The sequence below is a fragment of the Diadema setosum genome, chromosome 7 (assembly GCF_964275005.1).
Source record: "Diadema setosum chromosome 7, eeDiaSeto1, whole genome shotgun sequence".
Lineage (NCBI taxonomy): Eukaryota > Metazoa > Echinodermata > Echinoidea > Diadematoida > Diadematidae > Diadema > Diadema setosum.
The window spans coordinates 28,860,451-28,882,221 of record NC_092691.1 but is presented as its reverse complement, the minus strand read 5'-3'; the positions used below and the strand labels follow the sequence as shown (position 1 = coordinate 28,882,221).

The 21,771-nt window shown below is 39.2% G+C and overlaps 2 protein-coding genes across 2 annotated transcripts in view; one reads left to right on the top strand and one right to left on the bottom strand.

The window, feature by feature from the left end:
* Positions 1-500: 500 nt before the first annotated feature.
* LOC140230542 (protein fem-1 homolog C-like) lies at positions 501-2,674 on the bottom strand. Its single transcript, XM_072310686.1, has one exon. The coding sequence runs from the start codon at positions 2,440-2,442 to the stop codon at positions 511-513; it is 1,932 nt and encodes a 643-aa protein (XP_072166787.1). The 5' UTR covers positions 2,443-2,674; the 3' UTR covers positions 501-510.
* A 4,098-nt stretch (positions 2,675-6,772) lies between these two features.
* LOC140231261 (coiled-coil domain-containing protein 171-like) overlaps positions 6,773-21,771 on the top strand; it is a 42,241-nt gene continuing 27,242 nt past the window's right edge. Inside the window, exons 1-10 of the mRNA XM_072311406.1 lie at positions 6,773-6,890; positions 8,305-8,557; positions 11,158-11,237; positions 14,704-14,878; positions 17,205-17,317; positions 18,220-18,308; positions 19,232-19,367; positions 19,792-19,884; positions 20,504-20,598; positions 21,327-21,392. Coding sequence (XP_072167507.1) covers positions 8,311-8,557; positions 11,158-11,237; positions 14,704-14,878; positions 17,205-17,317; positions 18,220-18,308; positions 19,232-19,367; positions 19,792-19,884; positions 20,504-20,598; positions 21,327-21,392 — 1,094 coding nt within the window. The 5' untranslated portion in view covers positions 6,773-6,890; positions 8,305-8,310. The remainder of the gene's footprint in view (positions 6,891-8,304; positions 8,558-11,157; positions 11,238-14,703; positions 14,879-17,204; positions 17,318-18,219; positions 18,309-19,231; positions 19,368-19,791; positions 19,885-20,503; positions 20,599-21,326; positions 21,393-21,771) is intronic.

The following is a 21,771-nucleotide window of genomic DNA, read 5'->3' as shown; positions in this document are numbered from 1 at the left end:
GAAAATGAAAGGAAAGAATTTTGTAGGTCTGTAGGTTATGAAGCTTGGCATCTAATGACAACCTTAATGTGGCTCTACTATGGATTTTTGTCTTTTAGAGCTCATATCATGCAAAGATGCAAGTTTACGCTAAGAAATACAGGTACAGGTACATGCTCAGCTCAGTTTCTCTCTTCAGATACTGTAGCATGACAGAAAACAACCATAAAGTACATTGTACTAGATGCATGCTCTAAATCACCTCAAATCTGTGGGAAGATTTATAGTATTGGCAACTTCTAGTCAAGGCAAGATATAATTCTGAAACACAATTACGAATATAGATGATCTTTCAAAGATACGCTTCCTTTCAAATGTCTGAAAGTACAAAAGATAACATCTTTAGATGTTATTGTTAATGTACCTCCCCTTTTGATGAAAGGGGGTCATCAATTCATGCCATTATCTGTTGAATTAGATGGCCCAAATTGAATGAAATACATAAATCATAACTTGTTTACATTTCAAAGATCAATGCATAGCTACAAATCCCTCCAGTGCCTTTGGTATGTTTCCTCGGAAGGGAATCTTGTTCTTAGATATGCACCTTGCAGCCAGACACTGCAGTGTTGTATAATTGATTGGCGCCAGATCACAGGCAACCTTAAGGAGGTCCAGCGGTGTCTGGCCTGCATAGTTGCGATAGTCGCAGTGTGCCCCATGATCTAGAAGAATCTTCATGATCTCGCTGCTGCTGTCCCCCTGCTTACCCCCATTCGCCGTTCCCGGACTAGCCATGTTCAGAGCGGCTACGTGGAGCGGCGAGTTACCATTGATGTCCAGCAGGTTACAGTTGGCCCCGCACTCCAGTAGAAACTGAACGACCTTCTTGTCAGGGAAATTGCAGACAGGGTATCGTCCCACTGAAGATGTTGCTTTGTCAACGGCAAGGTGGAGAGGGGTGAATCCCTGGGTGCCGCGAAGGTGGAGCTTGACAAGTTCATATGTCGCCTGTTTCACTTCCTCCATTTGTATGGGTGTTGCTCCATCTCGCTTAGCTACAAGACACATGAGGTGCATTAGGATGAGGAGAGTCCGGTTGAAGTTTGTCGTCTCTTTCTCTTGCTGCGGCCAGAAAGGATGCTGCTGCACGCCTCGCTTCATCTCCGCGATGCCTTTCAAATACACGACTGCAACATCACTGAAAGGAACGTGCTGATACACTCGCTCACCATTGCGTTCTGATAACATGTACGCAAACAGCTCAGCGAAGGAGAGAAGGCTGCTCTGCGTCATGGGATTGAGAGGTTCTAAGGCATCCTGCTGCATTTCTAGTGCATACATCCACAGCATAATGCATCGCTCAAAGTTGCCAGAATCGGCATACACGGCACCACGGTATCTTATGTAGTACGTTGTGTCTGGATGGGCTGGTCCAAGTATCCTCTCTCGTATCAACAGGGCTTGCATCCTCATTTCATCAGGGTCTCCAACCATATTATCCAAATCCTGTCTATTCTGTGCCTCTACAGTGAACTCGTAGGCTGCTACTGGCTTTGCACACTTTTGTTTATGAACAACATGAACCCTATCATTGTATCTGAGTTCCATTGCACGCTCCCAAAAGCCAATCGCTTGATGCATGTCACGTTTCTTGTCAACAAAGGTAGCTCCAACTAATTCCAGGGCGTCAATCTTCTCCGAGCGTGGTATATCATTCAGTGAAACCAGGTAATCCACTATGTTGACATGGCCAGCCACTGCCGCAGCTTTAATGGGTGTGATGCCATACGCATCAACATCCATTTTCGCTCTGTGTTTCAGGAGCAGCTTCATGATTTCAAGGCTTCCAGACTCCGCACAGTCATGCAGGGCAGTGTTGCCACGTACACTCTTTCTGTTTACATCAGCACCGAGGTGCAACAGATACTCGGCAATCTTGTAATGCCCCTTGTAACATGATATCATCAAACATGTATGCCCATGGCGATTCGCGAGCTCAATGTCCGCACCATGCTGCACAAGGTACTTGACGATGTCGTAGTGACCATCAAAGCAGGCAGCACGTAAAGGGGTAGAGTTCGAGTAGGTGGTGTGGTTGACTTTGGCACCATGCTTGATCAATGTTGCAACGGTCTGATAATGTCCAGCGGCAGCTGCGCACCACAGGGGTGGTGCACCATCTATCGTTTCTCCATCAAATGTCACAGAACCAACCTGCTCTATGTCCGCCTTGCACTGCTCAATAAAGTAATTCACCACGTCTATGTGACCATGTCTGCAAGCCACAATCAGTGGGGTGGTGCTTTCCACAATCTGTGACACAATCCACTTGACCTCTTCCTTGTTGAAGAGCTGGAACCATTTCTTGATGCGGCATAACTTTCCATCACGAGCTGCATGAAACACACTCACTTTGTAAAAGTCGGGATCACGGACAGCAGCAGATTGTTTCTTGGACATTCTTACGACCCTCCAGAATCACTATCAGTATCAGTCGCATCACAATCACGAGAATATTTAGCGGGGAAGGTATTCATTACACGAGTTCATACTTGCCCATTCTTTACCTCTGATGATTTAGTAGATCTAGGTCTCCGAAGCGACAACTTCCACTCATGTACATATGAGCATACGTACGTACATTATACGTAGAAATAAAGTTCCCTAGATCTAACGTTACATTGATCTGTTGATCATCGAATTCCCAGCGCCAGCAAAGACTCGCAGTTAATAGCCAGTGCATGCATGCAGTGCAATGACATCGGTATGATGGCGGCGGCTCCGCTCTTCATTCAAGAGTGAAGAGTACCCGTACTCTCTGTACGTAAAGAATGTACATGTACCATCGACCGTACTCCAAATGAAAGAAATATGTTGCGCCCTCTAAGTCAACCACTACTCAAAGTACATTTTCTAGAATGGTCCTTCCCACAGAACTCTTACACTGTGGTCCTTCCGGCTAAAATTCAAGCAGGACCCATACTGCATCTGGAAAGGGTGGTGTAAATCGTATTATGCTGATGATGAACATCCTATGAAAAATATGTTTAAACATGATTTTGATAGTTATGACAATATCAACATCAGCAACAGCAACACTACTACCCGTATTACTGTTAATAATAATAATAATAATAATAATAATAATAATAATAATAATAATAATAATAATAATAATGACGCTGATAATGATATAGGCCTACATAAATAAAGGATGATAATTTCACGACGATTACTGTAATTTATTTATCATTATTATCATCATCATTATTTTCTTGAAAATGCTGATTAATTGGTAATGCTTCTCGTGATATGCCAATGTGATATACTAAAATAGGGAAACCATAAAAGTAGTCTTGTGAGGGCATTAAACATCAAATCCTCGATTCTCATCTCAGTACAATACAGTCTGATCTCATATCTCACCCCACCCCCCCCCCCCCCCCCACACACACACACACTTATACACTTAGGCGGTCAACCATAACTACACATCAGGGAGGTGACCTTGCATATACACAGGGCCGGCGGAGCGTTTTCAAAAGTGGGGGCACTTCAGGGTTTCAAGAGCTTTAAGAACAAGAAAAAAAAAATCAAACAAACAAACAAACAAACAAACAAAAAACATAAAAAAGAGGTCCTCAGCTCATCTCTCCCCTTCCATTTCCGGGTTTCTTCAGCTGACATCTCTCCCCATCAGCGGAAAAATATAACCTTCATATTTGTTCCAGATTCTGAAAGATACCCTCTTTATGGGACAAATTCACCATAATAACATGTGGATTGAGTAAATGAAGGGAATAGAACACATTAGTGAAAGATTGTGGAAAATCTGGCAACCCGTTTAAGAGTTATGACTAGTAGGCCTATTTTTTTGAAGTTTCAATGCCGCCACCCGCTGGAAGAGAAGACTTGCTACTACACTTACAATGTCACGTGTAGAACGATAAAAAGAAAACAGAAAATTCAATATATTTTCACTTTCGTCACATAATAACAGAACACTTGACTTGCCTCTTACAGAAGGCAGGGGTTACCTTTAACATATTTATATACGTCAGGAGCAAGTTGAGGAAATGTGTAGCCCCTATACTTTTTCCAGGTAATGCAAATTTGTGGCATTCTCTTCATAGATTTCTTTATAGGCCTATCATAGGCCTATAATAGTTCTATACATATGCATCTGACATAACACACTTGTCTAATAGTCTCTCCATCCAGCAGTGACTGCACAGAAACTTTGAATATTTATAAATTTGGAGCAGATTGTCTAATATCATTATCCTGAAACGTTCACTGCTGTGTTATATTGCTGCATTACACTCAATGTACATCAGGCGAACTTGTCCTTTTAGGATGGGAACGCCGTTAGAATTTTGACCCCTTTCCAGGGCTGTTTGAAGGGAAGGCAGCAAAACTCTTTTTACCCCTATCGATGTTTTGGGAAGGGAAGCTAACAGAGCAGCATGACGTAATAGATACTATGTGCAGTGCATGTGGCGAAAATAATCTCTTGAAGTTCCTAGAGAAGTCCGGCCCGGCATGCTTTACAAAAACATGCACACTACCTACGGCTAGTAGGGCCTATACTGGTGATTATTATAGGCACATTCGGGAGATCAAACAAACACCAAAAAGCCCTATCATTTTGGATTTTTTTTTTCTTAAGGGGAGGGGGTGAGACTAATCCTATTTGGAATCCTATTTCAGGATTATTATTTTTTGAAAGATATGAAAATGACTCCTATGTAGTAATTCGGGAGAAATACCAAAATTGAGACCCTGTAGGAGAGCCCACAAAATGTCAAAATCGTCCATTGATATCAAAATTCCCGAAGTGGATGATTTTGACATTTGTGGGCTCTACAAACCCTTTATAGAATTCAACGATTTTTCGGGATTTTTTTTTCCGGAACATGAGCCCCTAAGATAATACACAATTACACCTGAATTGGTATGTGTGTATACGGGGGGGGGGGGGGGGGGGGGGGTGTTAGATTCCTCCCTGGCATGGTACTTTTTTTAGGGGGGGGGGGCGGGGTTGGGTATACTGGTTATTTATTCGACCAGGTATAAGAGTATATAGGTTATTTATTCGACCAGGTATAAGAGTATATAGAATATTTATTACAATAATATCATAAACATCACAAACATGAAACAAACAAAAAAAAAACAGAGTTATGTACATTACAAGGGATATAGTTTACTGCATATAGGCCTATACATCGATTTTAACAACCATCTCACCATGCTCTGATTATCACTACAATGTTTGTATGAACCCCTTCTATAAAGAATAACCTTTTTTTTTATTACTTATGTTGAAATTCTTTACTTCACGTATAGGCATACACGTGCACTGTTCATATGTTTTTGATTATGTTAATTTGGATTGAGAAGAAAAAAAAATATTTGAACTGAACACAAAATAAAAGTGAAATAGATGGTGACAAAATGTGAGTCAGGGCATACAAAAGTAAAGGCAATTTTCCCATATAGGTAATATAATTATAGGCATGTGAACCCACACAATATCTTGTTGCCCCTACGGAACATTGACCATGATTTACAGACATTTAATTTCAAGTCAAAATTGTTTTCCCGTTTACTTGTAAATTACAAACAAAGTAAGCAGCAAATCGTACGGTATATAGATTGAAATCATGTAAATAAGATCCACAGAGCAGATAAACAATAAGACAAAGCAACTGTCTGTGTTACATGAAATACATAAACTATTATAGTGGCGACTGGGTGTGCCTCCGCCATTAAAATCTGTTGTCAGTTTCTATAACTAGATACCTTTTTGTTCCATTGTTTTCATGGTTTTCACATGGACAAGTGTTTTACATTGCTGAGAAGAAAATAACTAATACAAATTACAAAGTATGGATGAACAGGTGAAAAGACATAAGACCTCATAGAACGCAGGGCTAGGCCTAATTGTCCATGATCCAGGGGTGGAATGGAGATCATGTACAGTATGCCCCCTCACAACCGCTTTATCTGCAACCATTTTGGTTACACGATATAATAAAAAGTGCTCCTGCGACAATCGCTTATTTTCTCTAAGATTAGGGTTGTGATATAGGGTTTTAGATTTAGCTTGATATGAGAATTGGAATTATAATGTTTAGTGCTATAGTATCACATGTTTGTGAGTAAATGTTATACTTGGCTTAGCGTAGGCCCTACAGATATTTAATGGGAGTAAAAGTGTCCTGGAACCCCCGTTTCACCTAAATTTGCAAACGTTTTAAGTAAAATACAGCTGCCAGAGAAGAAAAACACAAATTTTAAAGTACCCACATCGATACATGTAGACATACCCGAATAGGGCCTAAGTGAGTTTTTTCTTTCTTTTTTTCCCCCCAGACTTACTTAGCTCACAAAGGTGATTCCGCGTGTACTGAATATGTTCAGGTGCCCCCCCCCCCAAAAAAAAAGAAAACAGGAGGAAAGAAAACGATTTATCATAACATCGCAGGGGCGGATCCAGGAATTCCGTAAGGGGGGGGGGGTGCTCTTACAGAATTAAGGGGGTGCACGCGCCCTCCATTTTTTCTTTTAATTTCTTATGTTTTAACAAAAAAAAAAAAAAACAAACAAACACACACACACAAAAAAAAAAGGGGGGGGTGCGGCATCGGGTGCGCTCCGATCCATCCCTACACCTGTACCTGGATCCGCCACTGCATCGGAACACCCACGACTCGACTCGGGTCCGGTTTCACATACACATTGTTCGAGTGACGGTTATTATTTATTTCACAATGCCAGGTAGCGTCGTAGTTGCTGCTGTCATTCGTATGCAGCGGTAAATACAAACATTTGATCACTTGGCAGAAGCATATCGCTACAAATAACTCTGAAGATTTCTTGCCACTTAAAGTCAGCCTTTCAGGGTAAGTCTAGATACTGGGGAAGCATGTAACTCGCGGTTTCGTGCCTGCTCTACGTAAATCAATCCTGCAAAATGCATCGACTATCACAAGTCATAGAAATGGTTGCAGTCCCACTCGTTCACATTTATGTTGTACAGACTTGCGTATGGTAAAACTGCTTCCTTGTCTCCTCCCAACGTACTCCATACTTCATTTTAATACTTGATCATACTAGTTTTGCGGTTGCGGTTGCAACATACATAGTCACTAGTCTGGCCACTGGGAACCAAGTGTGTCTTTGCCTAGTCTTTACCATGTTTGCTACTATGGCAACCGCAAGTGATTTTTATTCTGTTTTTGTGTAAAATTTGATCTGGGACTAACGTTAGACTTAGTAAAGTTCTAGGTCCTAACAGTAACACCAGCAGTAAAATTTTAACACAAATTTTATTCACAACAGATGAGGATAATATTAATATATAGGTTAGAAATGTTTACCATGTTTATGTTTTTGGGTTTTTTTTAACCCATGAGGCGAGGATGAGTCACAAGTATACTCGGGCAAGTGTCTATAAATTTAGTACTTAAGTAGAGCTGAGCTGAGTATGGGAATCACATGTTTTCAGCTCGTCCTCAACAGGTTAAAAGCGGAACCATGTCTGATCTAGAAACATGTTTACATGAGCAGCTGATGAGTGTGAGTGCCACTGACTGTGTGTAGGATGTGGTCATCGCGATTGGCATGACATGATTGTGATGTACAGTACAGATGAGATTACATTTTGCAAACAAACTTTGGCGAGATCTTACAGCATACAACAATGAAACTGCACCATGCATTACAGTAACCAATTGCTGTCATATTGTATGTAGTGTTTGTAAGCTGATGTTGCTTATCAATATGTTATTTTAAAGCACATTACAATGTAATTCATTAAAAAGTATATTTGAAACCATACATAGCACATTAATTCATTAAATATTTAAAACCATCTATTACTATTTTATGGACAATTATGATAACCCAGGTCTGAATGTATGTAGGTAGTCAAGTGATACTCACTAGTAAGCCCTAGTGTATCAAAAGCATGAACTATTGTGAGGCCTATGAATAGATATTTCTTATGACTCATTTCTACCATATCCTGTTAAGGAATCATATGGATATTCTTCTTTCCTTTCCTTCATACAACCACCTGTCTAATGTGTTGAAATAGAAAGATGTCAAGCAATACTGTAAAACGTGGAATGTTCGCATGCATTCTGAGTTTACAAATTTCATGAGAGCCAAGATTCACAAAATTAAAATGCACACAAAAGTTCTTGTCTACACTATATGCATTTAGCGCCAGTGGCAATTTGCGAAAATTTCATGCCGCAAATATATTATGTTTTGCAGTATTAGATTCACACTGGAATTTCTTTCTCTTCCCAGTCTAGAATGTCATCGCCAACTTCCACGATAGACTTCCAGCAGTCTGAAGCATCTGCTCTCTCACCCCTCCATGGAGCAGAGTTTCGACGCAGCCCCTCCCCTTTTGGCAGAGCACAAAGCCCCTTGCGTTCTAGACCTCCAGACCATGGCGATACCTGGCCCTCCCCTGGAACTAGTGGAGACCTATCACAGTTTGTGAAACAGCTTCGGGGTCAAGTAAAGCAACTGCAACAAGATCACAATGCAGAGATGGGTGAGAAAAGTTGATCACGTTACTTTTAGACTCTCTCCTCACTTCTCATATTTTTAATCTGCTTGTTTGTGAGGTTCTTTCTGCCATGGCCTCAGTGAACCACTGTTCACTTTGCCGTACATTCTTTGCCTCTCTGGTCCATTGGCTTCATCAAAAAGAAGCGCGTACACTACAAACCCAGCTTGTAGGCTCGTGTTAAGACATGAAATCTTTGTAATTACAACAAACAAATCACAGGGGTCATTAATGTAGATTACAGAGAGACTGTTTGCTGTGTATCTCTCCTCAAAGGGTATTCCTGTTACAATCAGCAATTCAGGAATGGTACATTATGACCAATGTAGATCATTATACGGAAATGCAGTGAATACTTTGTGACATACATTTTGTACTTGTTTATAGATGGCACATCCCTTTGAAGTCAGAAATGATTTAATGTTGAGTTCAGCTCAGGCTTCAGACTGATTAGAATGAAATTGACCATCTTGCTGGGGTTAATTAAAGGGTCCTGAAGTTAAAGTAGCTTGCATGGGGGGGGGGGGGGGGGGGGGAGGGGGAAGAGTAAACTAAAGTGTAAAAGCATTGTTACTGACTGCTCATGACCAGATGTTAACTGTATGCGAGTGAGAAAGATGTGAATTTTTCTCCTTCTCTAAGGAGTACAGTGTATATCAACATGGACATAGACATAGCAGCAGTCACACCTTGCCAAACAGTGTTCCAGCTGTTCACATTTCTTGCCCAATGTTTCACATTAAGTTCCTTAAACCTGGCAGAAAGTTTTATGCATTATTAATGGACATTGCATTTTTATCTCCATTTGATATCTGTTAACACCATCTGACGAGGTGTGACTGTTGTTTATCCTTGCTGTATTAATGTAATCAAAACACTAATGCACATACCATCTGTTTGATGTGTTTGTGTAGTATTTAACTGCAAAACTAATTTTGAAGTAGGCATTCTAGCTCTTTGTTGTTCAGATTACAGGGTACATTGAACTGACTAGAAATTGGAAAATTTAACAATAAACAGAATCAGCATTATGAGTTGGCCCCAGCTACATACCACACACATTAACTTGATTTACCTAATTTAATACGTAATCAGTTCTTGCATCCTCCTTAGCAAGAACATGAAAAGTCATGTGCTATTATTGTGATTGCCATTTTAAGTTGTTTGTACAACGGAACCTCAATGTAAGGTAAAAATTGGAAGTTTTGAATATGATGTTCATTATCTTTTTTTTTTTTAAAGCTAGGCTTACTGTTTACTAAGTCATAGCTCCGTCTAGTAATTACAAGTAATAATTTCTTTGATGATAATTCATTGTTCCATAATTGATAATGAAACAAATGCTTACAAAATGTCAGTCTTCTTCTTCCTCCAATGTCACTTTCCTGTGTCTATTCTGTGATCTTTCTCTTCTGTTGAACCACGTCTGTGGAACTCTCTACCAGTCCCGATTCAGAATTGCAGCAGCCTCAATACCTTCAAATCTGAACTGAAGACTATTCTTTTCCAGCCACTTTGTGAATGATGTGTGACACATTGTGGGAAATGGGTGCCTTCGAATGTTTCTACAGATAAATGGCGCTGTATAGATGCTGTTTCATCATCATCATCTTTTTAAAGCGTTCATGTAGTATACAATTGTATTTTTTATTGGTGTACTTCGTAATTGAGGGTTTATACAGAGCTCACAGTTCCATAATTTAAAGAAAATGTATGGATTATCATTTTTCTTGGTTTTTGTTTGAACATTTAAAAGATAATTACCCCAGTTTTCTGCATACAATGTACTTTGAAGCCCAAATGCAGTATTTGAAATAAAATGTAGGTCAACAGAAACTGTTTAAGATTTTAATTTGTGAACTCAAATGAGGTTAGGAACCATATGACCTACAGTTATGTACTATGAACTAAACTTTATCCTACTTTGAGAATAAACTGTAACTATTTCTTTTATTTATTTTGTCAAATCACTACTTGTACCTCCTTGGTTAGACATCCACTGTATAATGTAATTCAACAGGTAGAGAATAGATCATGTAAACAGTAAACTTTAGAGGAGTGATTTTAGAATCAATTACGGTACTTGAAACATTGATAACACAGAACATGTACATTATAATAGTGGTAATTCTGTGGCATTTCTTTCAATGTTTTCTCAACAAAATCAAACTAATCATGCAAATATTTTCATTGTACTGATGTCCTGATTATATTCTGCATAAAACATGAATTGCTTTCTAAAACATACCACAACATATTGCATGAAAGCCATCTGCATTATTGTGGCCACAAAAACACAAGATGTGTTCTACATTTTGTGTGTGTTCATATCTCTGCATTTACTGAAATGGGATTATCAACTGATCTCAAATATTGCACTTACTTTTGATGTTCATTTGAACCATTTGAATGTTGTTATTTTACTTTTAGAATTTATTTTGTTACAAATAAAAGATATTTCTTTTCATGTATTGATGCATAATTTTTGTACCTATCAGTGATTACAAAAAAAAAGTGGGAAAAGAATTGATCAGAGCATACATTAATGAGGAAGTAATTCTTGTGGTTTCTTCTTTTGTTCGTAGACAATGTTGCACAACTCAGAAGAAGGCTCAATGAGTCAGAAAAAGAAAAACTTGAACTGACATCAGCTTTTAATTCAGAGGTAAGTCTGCTGCATTTTAAAAAAATTTCTTTTTGTGTGTGTCCAATTTTACAACATTTATAAGGAAATGTAAAGGAATTTTGGTTTTTAGTGGCCATTTTGGCAGCCATATTGAATATCTCAAGACCCTCAAGGATGCAAGAGTTGCATCATCCAGATTCAGATTCAGCACCCTTGAAATAGGGTAAAATCATCGTAAAAACATTGGGTGGACAGTAAAAACAGGGTTCAGCCTCTGGCACCCAGACTATGGTCTTATTTGGAATTTGGAAATTTTTCAAATGTTACAGCGGTCATTGAAGCATTGGTTGTCATACATGTCATTTTCTTGTTGTTACAGTAGTACAGGTGGATTGCATTATGTGCATTATGTGTTGGTAACTCTGTCTAGATGGAGAATGGTAGAGCCTAATCATTAGGGGAGCCCCTGAAAAGGCTGTTAATTAAAGAGAAGTGAAACCCAAATATGTGGATTGAGTGAATGCAGCAAATTTAGTACAACACATTAGTGAAAGTTTGAGGAAAATTTTTGGCAATCAGTTGAAAAGTTATGAATATTAAAGTCACAAAGTGATACTTTTATCTTCTCATCCAGTGATAGTGGCACTGAAACTAAATTCTAACTTTTAATTTTTTTTTTAGTTAAGCAAATTCAACTTTAACTTTTTCATACAGGACATGGCATGGAGCAATCATCATGATTATTTGAGAAAAAATGCACAAATAGTCAGATTTGGATCATGATCTCAGTCGCAATCAGAATTGCAATTTTTTTGACTTGCCAGATGTTCACTTGACGTATGACGTTTTACGGAGATTTGGATCATAATCCATACAGATATCTAGATGCTTGCATCATGATCAACATCTCACTCCCAAACTGCAATGTGGTCACTTGGTTCAAGTGCTTGGTCTACAACAGTTTAGCATATCAAGTGAACTTCTGCCATATAAAGCTTTAAGGGATTCAAAAGAAATTTGGCACACATGATCTCTAGATAGGTTGATATGTTAGGCACATTGTTGCCATGGTAGTGGCATATGTGGCAAAATTAAAAACACTGAAAAAAAGAAAGAATTTCTTCACAGATGTGTCTAGCATTTACCAATTTGTACGAAATTTGGCACACACATTAGTCCTTAGGTATTCATGTGCAAGACACAGTATTTGAGAGTGGTAGATACATGTAGTGTATTGCATGGGAAATATATAAACAAACAAATATGCAAGCAAGCTAACAAACAAACAAACAAATGCATACATGCACGCACACATACACACACACACACACACACTTTCAAAAGAAAACTTTGTGCAGCAGCCAATACCCCCAGAACTTTACAACTTGATTATTTGGCATTTGTTCTCTTGTCTCAGAATTTGTGTGAGTACTGTACTCCATGATCGCGAATTTAACCACTTGTGAAATCATCCGTAAGTCCCAATTTGCAAAAAAATTAGACTTGCTAAAGATATGGTGTATCCAGTATCTCTAATTTTTGCTCCCCACCCCAAAAAACAAAACAAAACAAAACAAAACAAAAACAAAAACAAAAAGAAAGCAGAGCATGTCTTTTCTTGTGCCCTGCAGGATGTACAGAATAAAAAGAATAATAAGGAGAAAGAAAATCAAGAAACAAGTGTAGGAGGTGCATGTTGCATTGGGTGACTGCAGTAAAGTGACCCAGGGCATTTGTTGTAACCACACAACTAACACAGATGCCCCAAATGTGGGCAACCTCAAACATTAGTGGTTTAACCACAGGTTTAACGGAGAGCCCCATGCAATTCTTCAACCCAGGCTGTTTTCAAGGCAGGTGCAACCGTAATTGGTCCCAAACCTGATGTATAGATGAGTCGACATGAGTCATGGATCTGCTTTCGGTGTCCTTACCATAAGATCTACAAGACACAGAATTAAACAAAGTCAAGAATATCTGTCAGATTAGAGATAATGAACACATTTTTGTTTTGTCTCCTCGTATATCCCCTGTAGTAATCTCCAGGAGCTTTGAATGGGTGTGTGGTGAGAGGCACAGTTCAGGCATCATTTCCTGATTTGGTTTCTATTTTCTCCTCTTTTTTTTTTTTTTTTTTTTTTTTTTTTTTTTTTTTTTTTGGGGGGGGGGGGGGTTTCACTTAAGCCTGTTCATGGCATTGCTTTTTGTTTAAGTAGGCCATTGTTAATAATTTAATAGTGTTTATCAATATTGTGTGCTATTATCATTCATATTACAAGTCCTTGATCTCATCTCTTTTGTGTGTGTCTTTTTGTTGTCTTTTCCCTTTCTTTCTTCCCTATATTCCTCCTGTCCTTCTCCCCTTCTTTGTTTGTTTGTTTTTTTTTTTTTACCAACAGTACTATCTTCTTTTTATTGATTTAGTACTTCTTCCTTTGTTAATCTTTCTTTTTCTCCTTGTTCTTGTCATTATCATCCATTATCCCATTTTCTCTTCTCATTTCTTCATCCATTCTTTTTGTATATAAACAAACAAACAAATTTCCCACCGTAATAATGGAATAAAAGGCATAAACAACAAAATTTCTTCTTTGTAAAAGAGGAGTTAAGTGGAAATAACAGTGTGGCAGAACGTTTTAATCCAATTAGACATTATACTTGAGGGTCAGTTTCAATTGAAGGTCAATTAATGCAGCCACAGAGTCCTGTGGCTGAAGACCTCAGAGTGGCCATCTAGGTCATGTGACCATGACTGGGAGACAAGAACGGATCAGCTGCGAGGGTTTGGCAACCCAGTGCGGTCTATCGCCTGTCTGTGCGGAGTTCTGACAGAGCCGTCAATGTCAGAATGGTGACAAAGCCCCAAAATGAGCTGAAGTGTCCTCGTTGATTACACAACACATTGCCTGCCCTGGTTCAACCACATAAGTGCATTTGAGGTTGTCGCCCCATTTTCAACCTTCCTCCATTTGCACTTCGTGCCGTGTCCACAGTGGTCTTTAGAAGCATTTTACCTCATGTCAAGATCAAGGTCAATGGTCACAGTACATTGGCTGAAAACATGATAATTCTTACCATAACTTTAGCAAGGAATGTCCAGAGGTATTACTATGTAGTAAAGAGGATAGAAATACCACGTAAGGGAATTATGATTTGGATGAAATTACAGAGGTGAAAGGGGTGAAAAGTTGAACCAGAGATCAGTTAGGGACTCTAGCATTAATGCTTTCTGTGTAACTGTCCCCATCTTTGTAACTATGCTTGTTGTTGAATGAACATTTCTGAATTACCTCACTCTTTATGGTATCAGTTGAAATTGCTTAACTTCATGACTTCTTCCTCAAAATGAAGTATTGCAATAAAATTTTCTGTAATGAAAATGCTTGTTTTTTTTCCTTCTGAAAAGCAATCCCCCCCCCCCCAAAAAAAAAGGACACTCAAAGTCTCTTGACCATGCTGAAATTCACATCCAGTTTCTCCTGTGTTTCAATGCACAATTGACCAGAACTCGGAACTCCAAGCCCAGGTCGCCAGGCTGCGTGCAGAAGTAGAGAAGGGCGAGGCGCAGCGACAGAACATCGAGTACGAGCTGGCGCTGGCACGCAATTCGGCGAGCCGGGAGAAGATCGGGTCGTCGGAGAAAGAGGAACAGCTGAAGGGCATCATTACATCGCAGAGTGGTGAGTTTTAGTTGTGGTGATTAACTGACAGTCTCCTCAAGATGCCGGAGTACCAACAACTCTACATGCTCATTCTCTCAGTTAACCTACAATTACAGAATAATATTTCTAGCATAAATTGGCAATTTTAGAAGTTTTATTGATCTGAGTCTAGGTATTTGGTTGTAAATGCCTTGGCATGACAGCATTTGTGTCTAAGGAAAAAGGAGACCAAAATGGGGGATGTTTTGTGGATTACATTTTCATGAGTTGTGGGGCGCTGTGGCATAGTGAAAATTACTCCCGACTTCCAATTGGAGGACCCGAGTTCAATTCCCGCCCAGTGCTTACGTCGTTGGACATGATGTTTTTACCCATTATGTCCCTCTCGACCCAGGTGTATAAATGGGTACCTGGCAACGCTGGGGTAATAATAATGGCAGGGCCCTCTGGTAGAGCGGTGGAAACACTGAAGACGGCTACCCCGGATAAATAAGACATTATTATTATTACTTTTATTATCATGAGTTCTGTTTTAAATCAGCCATTACTTTTTGAGCTCTGGACACCAGGGTGATCTACATGTATGTTTAGATCCTTAGCTGTATGAATATCTTGTTTCTTTTTCTTCTTTTTTTTTCTGCTTCCTTTGTTTTTTGATTATTTGATTGCAGTGAGCTTTTAAGCTTGTGAAAGAGGATCAAAGAGAGTGTACAGCATTCCCAATGTGCGGAAATTGTTCATTAACCCGTGTGGAAAGCTCCCCAAGTTCTCTGGAAGTATGCCAATAGATTGTGAAAGCGCACATGGTGGCGTTCAGTGTACCTCTAGTCAGAGCTTTAGTGTTGACATGGCAGTGTGTGTAGTGATGGTGACAAATTGCTTGTCCTATTGTTCCCCGTCGCCAGAGTAATGGCGCACTTCACGAATGTATTAGGGCTTACTCATCGGATCCTTTTGCTGTACGACGTGGGAGCGGCATAATTGGCTCATTCGTGTTTCCTGCCTCCCTCCCTGACAAGATTTGTCAATGAGATAAATGGTTGACTGTGAGCTTTAACAGTGATGTCATTCTGCTGTCCCACCTGCAGTTTTGGTGTTTTTTTTTTTTTTTTTTGGTGTTTTTTTAGGAGGCCATAGCAAAGCAATCAGCTGCTGTTACTTTTGCTGCATTTTTCTCTCTTATTGCATTTAAATCAGTCTTTTAGAATTGAGAGAAAGTACCCGTATAAACTTTCCCAAATGATCATGAAATCTGCATGTTGCAATATTTTATTTGTTCCACCCAGAAGTTTGCATTTCTTTTATTCATTGAAGATTAAGAGTTTTGTAATGTTTACATTAAACTAAATGTAACCCAAAGCCTCCCCATTCCCTGCATGTCTCCCTGAACCTGAAAAGTATTTGATTTCATTGATCATTATTATTATCACTGATTGTAAGTTAGTTTGAGTGATTGATTTTATTGTTGAGATATGTGCATGAACATTTTATTATGATTTTTGGTGAAAAACTTTTCTGTCTTGCCCAATGGTATTTCCCCTGACTTGACCAAAAAAAAAAAAAACCTTCATAAAAGAAATACTTAAAGAAGTACCATTTAAGTTGAATTTATATTTCATGAATGACTTACTGTCTGTCACCTGATTATTTGGTAAAAAATTATTTCCATGTGTGCACTTTTCTTCCCCCCCCCCCCCCCCCCCACGTAGAGATGGTAATTGGAGAAGATCATGAAAGTTGTGCCTCTTTGGAACCTAGTTATGTCTTTTAGAAAACTGAAGATAAAAATAAATGCCATCCATTTTAAACTATAGGATAGGTTGTCAAATACTGTAATAGCTGTTAGTTTTCATGTAAAGATATTTTCACAAATGAGGAGGTCACAAACATTTTTGCGAGATGTTGTTTTCACGATGTGACAACAAGGCTATGGTATGTACAACTGATGCTTGTGCGTTCACTCTGCTCGTGTATCAGGTGGCTATATTTTTGCCTGTCAGATTCATGGCCCAATAGTGATTTGCGAAAATTAGACCCTTACAAAAATGACGGCTTTTACAATATTGTATGTGAGATGCTTAAACTCATTTCTAATCCCTCCATCAATACAATACAATACAATACAATACAATACAATACAATACAATACAATACAATACAATACAATACAATACAATACAATACAATACAATACAATACAATACAATACAATACAATACAATACAATACAATACATTTATTAGGCACTTAATACTTAGATATGTTTCTAAGTGCACAGTTTACAGGAAAATCAAGATTTTATCCACCTGGGGTCACGTGCAGTCCATCCTGTCCTCTCTTTCAGAGAAACTGTCTTCCTTGAGCGGTCAGCTCCAGTCACTCCAGAGCCAGGCCAGCCTCCAGGAGCGGGAGATGGTGCAGCTGAGAAACAAGCACCAGAGGCAGCTGGACGAAAAGGTGAGGATGTCTCCACATGTGGTAACGGGGCAGCCGGCAGGTTCTTCTTCTGGTGTGAGATTCATGACTTCAGAGTAATTCTCATATTTTGTGTGTTACATACACCTGTGTAGCTGACAAATACCACGGTTGGTATTTTGGGGAGTATTCCTTCTTTTTATTTGGGAAGGGAGGTCATATTGTGTTTTGTGGTTTGCATACAAAAAGTATGTGTGAAGTTTGTGTATCATTCATAATGCTGCTTTCTTTGCTTAACCCATCGGTTTCCATACTTTCTAAGAGATAAGGGTATACTCTCAGTTTGAAGATTTTGATACCAAATGTGGTCGCACTATACACTTGTCAGCCTGTTTTGTGCAAAACCTAGTATTCTCTCTTGCTTTGTACAGCAGCCGTCACTGGATGTAGCCATTATTTTGAGTTCTTCTTCGAGGTCTGACACATTGAAGTATACAGCTTACTCCCAAATGAAATCTTACATGGTAAACCTCATACAACATTTAAGTCTTAGACCATGAAAAGTCTTTTTCTTTTTCTAATTCTTAGACAGAGAGAGAGAATGTATGTGTGCAAAGACAATAGACAAATGAAGAGATTTGGGGCCTGTTGCATGAAACATTGAACCTGAGAAATACTCTGGTAAGAACTGAAAACTTAGGCTACTATGATGCTGCCATTGACTTTAACAGGAGAAACTCTATTAACCCGTTGAGGACGAGTCCCGAATATACTCGGGCAAGCATCTATGGGAAATGCGCGTTGCAGCAAAATTACACCGTCCTTAATGGGTTAAAAATCAACCTGAGTTTTTCTCAAGTGAACTGCTTTATGCAGCAGGCCCCTGGTATGCTCTGAGTATATCACCCTTTTATTGGTGTTGTTATTGTCTTCTTTATATCCAGGAAAAGCAGATCGCCAGCATTTTAGCCGAGAGAGATGTCCTTCAGACAGCCAAAGATGAGATTGAACAGGTCTTCCATGAGCAGGAAAGGTGAGACAGGGAGAAGCATCTCTCTAAGAGTCAGTTCACCTTGCCATAGAAATTGTGTGCTGCCATTTACAGGCTATGCTCTGTGTTCTCGTGTTCGTGTACAAAGTCACAAACTGAAAATGAGATTTCTTGGTGTCGTTAGTCTGTATGTAAGATTGTGCTATGCATCATAAGTGAAATCATAAAGGGATTGGCTTTGCAGTAATCCACTGGCTTCTGTAACTGGGTTGGTTCTGTGTAAAGTCAGTGAAGATTTCAGGATCTTGGAGGAAAAGGATTAATAGACTGCACATAGAACATTCTGTCCTCCATTGCTGATCATTGATTGTTTCATACACTATCGTTTTAGTGTGAAAACCAGGAACTTTACATGCCCGTGCTTAAGTCCTGTTTGCGAATGTTGTGCAAGAGTTGAAGAATTTCAGGAACTTTGTACTCATTTATTTGCATTCTTGAGATTCCTTAAATTGTGGTCACTTGCGCTGTTTTCTTCGTGTAGGCAACAGAAGATACCAGGGTCAAACCAGGGGCGGATCCTGGAATTCCATAAAGGGGAGGCGCCTTTACAAAATTAAAGGGGGCGCCAGCGCCCCCCATTTTGTTCTTTTTATTTCTTTGATCTAAACAAAAAATAAAGAAGGGGTGCGCGCCCGGTGCACCCCTCTCTGGATCCGCCACTGCAAACAATTTCAAAATTGTGAGAAAATTTACAGCGCGTAAGGCAAGCAAATATCTATTTTAGTAATTGTATTGTATTTGATTGATAAATGCATGTTCAGATTTGGGAAAATGATTGGCAGTTGCCTTTCCACATTTTGTTGATAATGGACATTTATGCATGTTAAGTTAAATGGATAAAATCTTCAGACATATCACTGTTCCCACTGTTTACCCCCCCCCCCCCCCTTCCCTTTGATGTGCAGCTTGTACGCTGATGCCCAGGAGAAGATCTCAGAGCTGCGCATCGAGAGAGACACCCAGACACAGACGGTCAGGCAGAAGCTTCAGGATCTCCAGCTCAGTGCTGAGAGAGAGGAGGCTGCAAAGAGAGAAATAACGGTCAGCTAAAGTAGATTTCTATTTTTTCTGATCAGTCTTTTGTTCCTTTAATCCTATTACAATGTATATTTCAAAAGTCTGTTGTTCCTTTTATTGTTATTATATTCCGCTCAGAGAGGTGATGGAAATAATGTTTTCTGATTGCTCTGGTGTTTTCCTGTCTGTCTGTCTGTCTGTCTGTCTACTCATACATGATTATTTTGTTTTATGTAGTAGCCTCATGAATATCCCATAAGTATCTCAGCAAAACCACTCATAATTTGTACATATTATGCGTATATGCATATATCAAATGAATCATTCTGATTGCGTAATATTACTCTGTCCATCCAGTTCAACTTTGACCTAGAGAGTTATGTTCTGGATCCTAGATTGCCACCTTCACAAAACTTTTTTTCTCTCTCTCTCTTTTCTTTTCTCGCAGGCTGCCAAAGAAGAAATCCGAGAATTACAGGAAAGGATAGAAAAGGAGAGAGCGGCACACACAGAATCTAAATTCAATTTTGAAATTGTACAAGTAAGTATCTTCAAATTGCAATCCACATTTGGATAAAAACAACCCCCCCCCCCCCCCCCAAAGAAAAAAGAAGAAGAAGAAGAAGAAAAAAGCAATATCATAAGTAGAGACCAAGATCTGCAGAATTTGACATTTGGCTGAAATTGTCATCTGAAAAAAAAATTTTTCACATGCATTACTTCATGAGCAAAAGTAAAAGCTAGAATAGGAGTGCCAATAATCCTTGAAGCCTTTTCTTAAAGAGCAAGAGTTATTATGATCGAAAGTAATAAAACAAAATAATCATAGCTGTGTGAGTATTTGGACAAAATCAGACAAAGTTGAAGATGATCATTATACTCATATTTACTGTAAGTTCTACAAAAGTTACTGAATAGTCACATAATTAGTTACAATGCTTCATACAAAGCTTTCATTTACATGAAGAAATTGCAGCATTTTTTTTTGGGGGGTGGGGGTGTTTCATGATTGGATTGATTTAAAAAAATGGAGGGAAATATTGATATGAATCAAGTAAACAATGACTATCAGTGAATTTCTTACTCCTCGAATATATGCAGGACACCGATAGATATTTTTTTGAGCTTTTGATCACCTATTGACTTTTGTCCCTTTGCAGTGTCAGAAGCGTGATTTGGAGGGAGCCCTCAGTGTTGAGAAGTCCGCCAGGGAGCAAGCTGTCTACAATATTGAGGCACTGAACAAGCAGATCAGGTGATCTACTACTGGCGCACAGGAAATGTCTTGAGTTAACTTTAAATGGAAGATGGGAATACACATGCTGCAAGATTCTGGTCAGTGTTGGGTGGGAAATATGACAGGACAAGTATGCATAGAGCAGTCCCACGTAAAGATGTTCACCTTGAAGGTTTGACAGTAACTTGGAGAAGGGGAAAACTCCTTGCTCAACATTCAGCTGTGCATGCACATGAAATGTCCGTACTCATAGCTGAACCGTTGAGCTGGTAATAAATATTCTCTGGACCCTAAATAGGCTGTGCAGATCTGATGAGAGCGAGGAATTTCCTGACTAGTAAATGCCCATTTGCCGTCTTCCAATATCATTCTGTTCAATCTTTGATGTTAACCTGTTGAGGACAAGTCCCGAGTATACTTGGGCAGGTGTCTTTGGGAAGTGCGTGTTGTAGCAAAATCAGCCCATCCTCAATGGGAATGGAAGAAAGTTAAGATGCATCGGCATGTTCTAAAAATGGACATATTTTGGTTGTAAACGAATGGAAAATGTGCATTCCATTTAATCCTTGATGAAACAGAAGTGAAACACAATTTTCAACATTCTCACTGAGGTAGCATATTCTCTTGCTACAAGTACAGTATCTGAAATGATAGTACTTTGCCTCAGGAGTAATGCAATGTGTACAGTTTTAGTTTTTGGGGGGGTTTTTGTGTGTGTAATAACAATTTAAATGTCAATTTTGCAGGGAACTGGAGTCAGCATACCAGGAAGAGAAAAGGGAACATGCTCTTGCCAAGGAAAGGTTAAAAAGGTACTGTAACCAGATGTCATCCATTGAGATCAAGAGAGGAGTGGTAAATCTGGACAGAGTCACCACCTGTCTTCTCTTTAAATTTTGAAGTGCATAGTGCTGATCGGCTCGTTTCTGTGCAGAAAACGTGGAGTGGTTACAATCTCTGTTCCCCTCGAACACTATTGTAGCTGAGGCTAGTCACATTCCCTCGCAAGATTCTGTTCATCACTCACTTTTGTTTGGAAACAATAAATGTGTGTGATAAAGTACCACTGTGTGCTCTGTAGAGAGTTTACTTGCTAGATAACGCTGGTAGTTTTCTTGTTGGTGATGGTATTCTTAACTCTATCTCCATCCAAACTGAATCTGACTTTTTGCAGGCTTCAACATTCGGTGT

What these genes read in the sequence shown, in the direction of transcription:
- LOC140230542 (XM_072310686.1), bottom strand. Translation starts at nt 2,442, where the DNA reads ATGTCCAAGAAACAATCTGCTGCTGTCCGTGATCCCGACTTTTACAAA.